Below are 7,071 nucleotides of genomic sequence, written 5' to 3'. Positions count from 1 at the left end.
AAAAACACTAAAAAATCGAGTATAGTCAGTTAGAAAAACAGTGTCAAAGTTTGAACTGCCAGAAACACAGTTTGAAAGGACAGTCAGCGACAAAATCGCCTGTAAAACCCACTTGGAATGAGAAAATGATAGTTTTAAGCACATTTTTGGAATCCTCGTTAAATTTCCTATTCAGTTACTTGGAAAACCCGTATAAAATGTGGTACAGTCTGGGAGAAAAGCAGTGTCAAATTTTGAACTAAAAGAAACACAATTCGGAAGGACAGTCAGGGACAAAATCGCTGGTAAAACCCACTTCTAGTCAGAAAATGTTTGATTTAAGTACATTTTTGGTATACAGGGTAATTCAAATTCGACCCTCACCATTGGGATCTCGGAAACTATAAGAAATACGAGAAAGTTTAAATTGGGGCAAAGTTGCGCAATGTAAAGCTCAACCAAATGCAGTTTTAAAAATTTCGATTTTCCGAGTACTTCCGAAGATATCCGAAAAAAACTGAAAATTTGATTTTTTGTTTTTATTTATTTCTAATCTTGTTTGAAGAGATATTCCAAAACTAAAAGCACCTTTTCATTGCCACTTTTTCTCAGCTATTCGATGATGGATTCAAATTTGCCACACGACGTTTCGTTTTTTGGCAGCCATCATCAACTTTCTTTTTCCTTATGGGCGCCATATTGGATTTTTAGCCCACCAAATAGTACGTTTTATTCTGATTTTAGTGATGTATAATAATTTATGATTTGCTTCATAAATAACAAAATAATTCAATAAAAACTATTTTTACTTTAGTTATTGGCTTTGAGTTAATGGGCCGTTTTGTAAAATGTCATTATTTGACAGTACTTGTCAAACACGATAATTCGGACGATCATTAGAGCTTTTAGAGATTTTACCTTAGTTAGCTTTGAGTTAATGAGACGTTTTATGAAGATTACTTGGTAGTACTTGTCACACGCAATTGGCCTGAACATACTTAGTCACAAAGGTGTACACGTGACTTGACTTAAACCGGTTTATTCACTCGAAGAGCTTAGGCCACTCGCTACGCTTGTGGACCTAGTTGTTCTTTTCGTGAATAAAAAATGGTTTAAGTCACTTGCTGTATAAATAACTATGAAATCACTCTGAATGACATTCGCCTATTTACAGATGTAAACAAACAAACATCAATGTTACATCTGCGGGGCGCGGTGCAAATTTAATAGAACTGTAATTTTAGTTTTTTTTTAATATAAGAAGTCGAAAGTATAAGACACGTGACTTAAACCGGTTTATTCACTCGAATAAATATGAATGAATAAAAAACGGTTGGTCACTTACTGTATAAATAACTATAAACTTGCACTTAACATTATACAAAATTGAAATTTGGCAAAAAATGAAGTTCTTAAAATGATGATCTTTCTCCTGGAAACATAAATAAGCCTTTTAAGTTAGAGATAATGCTAACAAATCTCTTTTTCTGATTAACCTAAATAGTTCAGCAATGCTTGTATAATAATAACATTTTCTGCGGGGGGTTTCTTTTCTAGATATATTTTTAACTATGATTGACGCTCTAATGATTGTCCGAATTATCGTGTTTGACAAGTACTGTCAAATAATGACATTTTTTAAAACGGCCCATTAACTCAAAGCCAATAACTAAAGTAAAAATAGTTTTTATTGAATTATTTTGTTATTTATGAAGCAAATCATAAGTTATTATACATCACTAAAATCAGAATAAAACGTACTATTTGGTGGGCTAAAAATCCAATATGGCGCCCATAAGAAAAAAGAAAGTTGATGATGACTGACAGAAAACGAAACGTCGTGTGGCAAATTTGTATCCATCATCGAATAGCTAAGAAAAAGTGGCAATGAAAAGATGCTTTTAGTTTTGGGATATTTCTTCAAATAAGGTTAGAAATAAATAAAAACAAAAAATCAAATTTTCAGTTTTTTTCGGATATCTTCGGAAGTACTCGAAAAATCAAAAATTTTAAAACAGCATTTGGTTGAGCTTTAAATTGCGCAACTTTGCCCCAATTTAAACTTTCTCGTATCTCTTATGGTTTCTGAGATCCCAATGGTGAGGGTCGAATTTGAATTACCCTGTATAAATAAACCAGAAAATTTTAATTTTTTTAAATTTTTGACGATTATAACACAGTTCCTTAATTATTTATAAGGGTATCAACCTTTTTAAACAAAAATTTGGAAATATTTGATGAGCAGCTGAAATTGCAAATTTTTTGAGCCTAATTTAACTTTATTATCAAAATGTCTTAAATTAGTAGCAAATTTTAAATCATCTAAATTAAAAATTCTTAATGAAATATTTAATATGTCTTTATAGCATTTCTGAGCAGCACATTCTTAAGATGATTAGGTCTTTTATATGCATTTATGATTCCTTTAACTGTTTTTAATTAAAGTTATTTTTGTGCACATCAGAATCATCGTTCTAATAAGTTCTCTTCTCTTTTTGTTGGATAATATGACCTATTTTGCTATTAGCACACAGATTCTTTCTTTCCAATTGCTCTTATACGATTCAATGTGGATTGCAAATGTTGTTACCGAATGGATTGTTCAACAAAATGAACTATTTAATCAAAAATTTTCTTCAGTGGGAAGAACTTAATTGGGATGTCCATTGTACATCCTGTTGTGTGGCAAAAGTAGACATTTTTTCTGCATTGAAATACAATCACAAAGAAACGGCGTTAATTATAGAACCGTTATTACTAAAAGATAACCTTTTTTAACCTAAGAAATATATTAGCGATACCGGCGAGTTTATATTATTATAAAGCAGTTTAAAGTTAGTCTAACTGGTGCTCAGAGTTGATTGACTTAACATGACATCCTCACATATGCTGGTAATTTTGTTTTTCACCGGTTTACTGCAGCTTATTGTAAGTAAAAGTGATATTTAGTCTAACTAATAATAATAATAATAATAATAATAATTTAAGGTGATTGATGGACGCCGCACAATCCGCACAGACTCTATAAAAGAGTTTGTTAAATTAGTAGACGACCTCAACTTAAACTTATCGATAATTGGTACGTATCGAGAAAATTCTGAAGAAGACGGAGAAGACAGTGTTTTATCTGTTAAGTGGCGAATGCCTTTTAATGTAAGTATACAGTATACAGTGTGTCCAAACTTCATCGCAATATGGTGCCAAAACTTTTCCAAAAAATCCACTTATTGGCACTTGTGAGTGTACTACACTAGTTCTCTCAAAAACATCATACACAGACAAAGAGAATACTCTTCGCTTACTTATCTAAAATATTCATCCTAGAAATTAAGAAATTTTTCAATTCTGTATATACTTCTAAAGGCACTTATATTTCAACTTTTTCACATGCATATCATATGATCCTTCTTCCCTCCCTCTCGAACAACTTCAGCAGAAGACTGTTATTTTTAAATTAATATAATATTTAGAGCCTTCTAAACTGGAGACGGTATGTGATGGTTTTACAGGGTGGTCCAGTTTTAAATGTCAATAATTCACCAATCCATAGCCAATTAAAAAATAAGTTGACATTCATTTTGTCATTTTCCTGAAAAGTGCTTCCTAAGACAGTCCTTCAAATTTTTGTTTAAAAAATCGTTTTTTTTTTGTCATAACTGTCAGACCGTTGGAGCAATATTGATCAGATTTGGAACAAGCACTTTATTACACGTTATTACGGTCAAAGACCCAAAACTAACCTAACCCAACTTAAAAATTGTCTTGGAAACTGAAAATTTACTTTTAAAAAATATTATTGTAGCCAGTTTTCATAGTTTCCAGACAAACTAAAAGACTTTAGTTTTGGAAATTGGATTAGAAAAGATAAAAATTTCAGAAGCTTAAAAATTGTGTTTGTAACCAGTTTTCATGCAAATCGAGAGACTTTAATACTAAAAATTGACTTGTACACATAAAAACTACTTTTTCAAGAATTTGTGACTATAAATTCATACATTTAAACCTTAAAAATTGACTTGAACCCCAAAATGTGACTGAACTAATGAAAAGTGACATCAGAAGCTTAAAATTTGCATTTGAAGTAAGTTTTCATAATTTGAAGACAAATTTCAATATTTTAGTCCTGAAAATAGTCTTAGATGCAGGACATTAACATTAGATTCATGAAAATTGTCTTGAAAACGAACTTTTCGTGCTTTTTACTTTGCTTTTCATTTTCTTCGAATTCTGGACTATTTTTAGTGCTTCAAAACTGCTTTCAGCTTGGAAAATCGAGTTTCAAGACTATCTTCACCAAGTTATTGACATTGCAAACTTAAAAAACAATTTTTACATTCTTCATAGACTTAAAATGGCATTCGAAGCTTTGTCACTATTAAATCGACTTCTAAACACCTCAGTGCTAAAAATTCGGGTATTTCTTAATAAACTAGACTGTTTTTAGTGTTTTAAGGCTGTTTTCAGTGCCTCAAATCGAGTTTCAAGACTATCTTTACAAAGTTTTTGACTTATCAGGCCTAAAAGCCAGTTTGTCCACTGACCATAATCTTGAATAACTTGATTTGATTAGAAATACAGAGAGGATTCCCAATTTGGAATTCACTTATTAGGTGTGATTCCACAATTGATACATTTAATTCATAATTCAGCATATTATTATATTAAACAGGTTAAGACTACGACGAATCCAACATGGAACAAAAGGTCCCAGGAGCATTTTTTGAAAAGCATAAATAAGTACACCAAAAAAGCTGCCAAGACCAGAGAAATTGTAATCGAGAATGGCAAAGAAACAACGGTGGATGAGAATACAGTTAATTCGGCGAATGTAAGTCAAAAAAATACGTAAAAATCACAGAATTAAACGTTATACTAATCGTAGTTTATGGGAGGAAATTGTTTTTTGCTTTGTTGCAGATTATAGACTTACCTAGATACGAGCATTTAATACAGAACGTTGATGGAGAAATCAAATACGAAATTTCCTCCAATGGATCGTACATGACTGCTTTCAATTATCTTTTGTCCAACCCCTCCAAAGACGGCGAGAAAAATATCCAAATTCTTGACGGCACTCTTTCAGTAAGTAGTTTGATAAATAACAAAATTGTTAACTTGATAATAACAAGTATTATTTAAATCGTACAGATCAAAGAGGTAGACATTTCTAAGGACTTTCCAACTGACGTGCTACAGGAAATAAAGAAACTCCTTCCCAAACTATTCTTCTCCATTTACGACGAAGAGTTATTTGCTCGATTGCTTGTGATCAAGTTACAGAACACATTTGAAAACCACAACTTTGAAGTGTTGGTTGATGTGCAGAATGTAGCCTTTGGTGCAAAACCATTTGCCAAGCTAGACATCGGTCCTACAAATCTTTTTGTGATTATACCCCCCCAGATTGCAATGTCTGAAGAATGAAATGAATAAGTTAATGGATTTTTTGTTTTGTTTATAGACGTATAGAAGAATTTATAACTTTGCCTTCAAGCCTTCTAAAAATGTCCCTTATTACCACGTGTATGTAAAAACAAAGATCCAGTGGTTAAAGTCTCTATAAATAACTTTGAGTCAAAGCAGGTGTTTATTCTATAGGTCTGTTTGCAGAAAGAATCTCCAACTAATAATCAGAGAAATAGATAAATTGGCCATAAGTCAGAAAACGTCATAGTCACGTGAGCATTCAACCAATGAAATTTGACATTTATACTGTTTCTGAGTTGGAAACCAGTCAGGGATTGCCTCTGCGAACAGATCTATTAAATTTTTTCTTTGTTTATTGGGTCTTCTGTCTCACACAAAAAAGGTTTGTTGGGAAAATGGAATTTCGCACTATTTTCAACTAAGTTGAAAATAACATTAACCTAGTTGTCCCAACACAAGACCACTGGTCTTGTTACCTAAAAACGCTGACGTTTCGGTGGAAAATCTACCACCGTCTTCAGAGAATCTAAAAAAGAAAGAACACAACGGCAGAACACAGAAAACAACAACTTAATAAATATTAAACCTGATAATGTTCAATTTGGAACTTTGAGAAGGGTTTTGTCAATAAAAATTGACATAAATTTTGACTTTTGTCATTTTAATAGGAAAGGTTATCTATTGTTGTAGTGAAAGGTGGGTTTTATAATGAAAACAAAATTACAAGAAATTTCAGTTTCGTTTGATATGACCAAGTGTTATCTCCTCTTCTAGAATATTTAACCAAGTTTGGTCAATATTAATAGAGGATGTAGCAACACAGGAGTCATGGTTTAATCTAATATATGCACTTTATTTTACGTCTTTTTGAAAAAGTTTCTTTGTCTATGATACTACATTCATTCCATTTGACTCTATGATCATTATCAAACGCGTGTTGGCATATATTAGATTTTTGAAAGTCTCCAGTTCTTAAATAATTTTGGTGTTTTTTAATACGTTTTTTTAAAGGTCTGGAGGTTTCACCTATTTCTTGTAGATTCATTTTCATTGTGAGGTTTTGTTTTAGTTAAGTGTGATCTTAATGTGTTTTGAGTTCTAAATATTGTTCTGATTGTTTAGCTATTCGTTTGATTTTGTCAGAAATACCTGGAATGTAAGGAATATAAAGGTTAGTAAAAGGTAAAATTTGATTTTGATTTTCAGATTGTTTTGGATGTTCTAAATCCCTAAAACATTTATTAATAAATGTTTCAGGATAGTCATTTTCTTTTAGAACATTTTTAATGAATAATTTTTCTTTATTAAATTGTTCATTATTGCAAATAATTTTGGCTCTATCAAATAAACTTTTTACAATACCTTTTTTTACCATTATTGGATGATTGGATTTGTAGTTTAAATATCTATTTGTGTGGGTTTGTTTTCTGTATACTTTTTTGATTAGAATGTCTAAGAATGGAAGTTCGTTATTTTGTTCAGTTTCTGTTGTAAATTTGATTGTGGGTTCTATTGAGTTTATGTGAGTTAGAAATTGTTTGCGATGATCATTACCGAATGGATATATTGTGAAAACATCATCAATATATCTCCACCAGATTGTTGGTTTATAATTAAAATTATTTATGTTATTTTCTTCAAAATGTTCCATAAAAATATTACTTA

At 31.2% G+C, this 7,071-nt stretch overlaps 1 protein-coding gene across 1 annotated transcript; it reads left to right on the top strand.

The window, feature by feature from the left end:
- Nucleotides 1-2,757: 2,757 nt before the first annotated feature.
- On the top strand, nt 2,758-5,421 carry LOC145727731 (uncharacterized). The gene is made up of 5 exons (XM_081977550.1): nt 2,758-2,907; nt 2,968-3,132; nt 4,649-4,807; nt 4,897-5,061; nt 5,128-5,421. Exons 1-5 carry the CDS (start codon nt 2,851-2,853, stop codon nt 5,401-5,403), a joined length of 822 nt encoding a protein of 273 aa, XP_081833676.1. The 5' UTR covers nt 2,758-2,850; the 3' UTR covers nt 5,404-5,421.
- The last annotated feature ends 1,650 nt before the right edge of the window (nt 5,422-7,071 follow it).

The sequence above is a fragment of the Ips typographus genome, linkage group LG1, assembly GCF_016097725.1.
Source record: "Ips typographus isolate SLU linkage group LG1, UJ_Ityp_2.0, whole genome shotgun sequence".
Taxonomy (NCBI): Eukaryota; Metazoa; Arthropoda; class Insecta; order Coleoptera; family Curculionidae; genus Ips; species Ips typographus.
Note: the sequence above shows the minus strand (reverse complement) of the source record. Positions and strands in the feature narration are given on the sequence as shown.

Bases quoted from the DNA above. Each gene is read 5' to 3' on its own strand.
- LOC145727731 (XM_081977550.1), top strand. From the start codon at position 2,851: ATGACATCCTCACATATGCTGGTAATTTTGTTTTTCACCGGTTTACTG. The intron at 3,133-4,648 runs GTAAGTATACAG...TATATTAAACAG, and splicing joins AGTGGCGAATGCCTTTTAAT to GTTAAGACTACGACGAATCC. The intron at 5,062-5,127 runs GTAAGTAGTTTG...TAAATCGTACAG, and splicing joins TTCTTGACGGCACTCTTTCA to ATCAAAGAGGTAGACATTTC.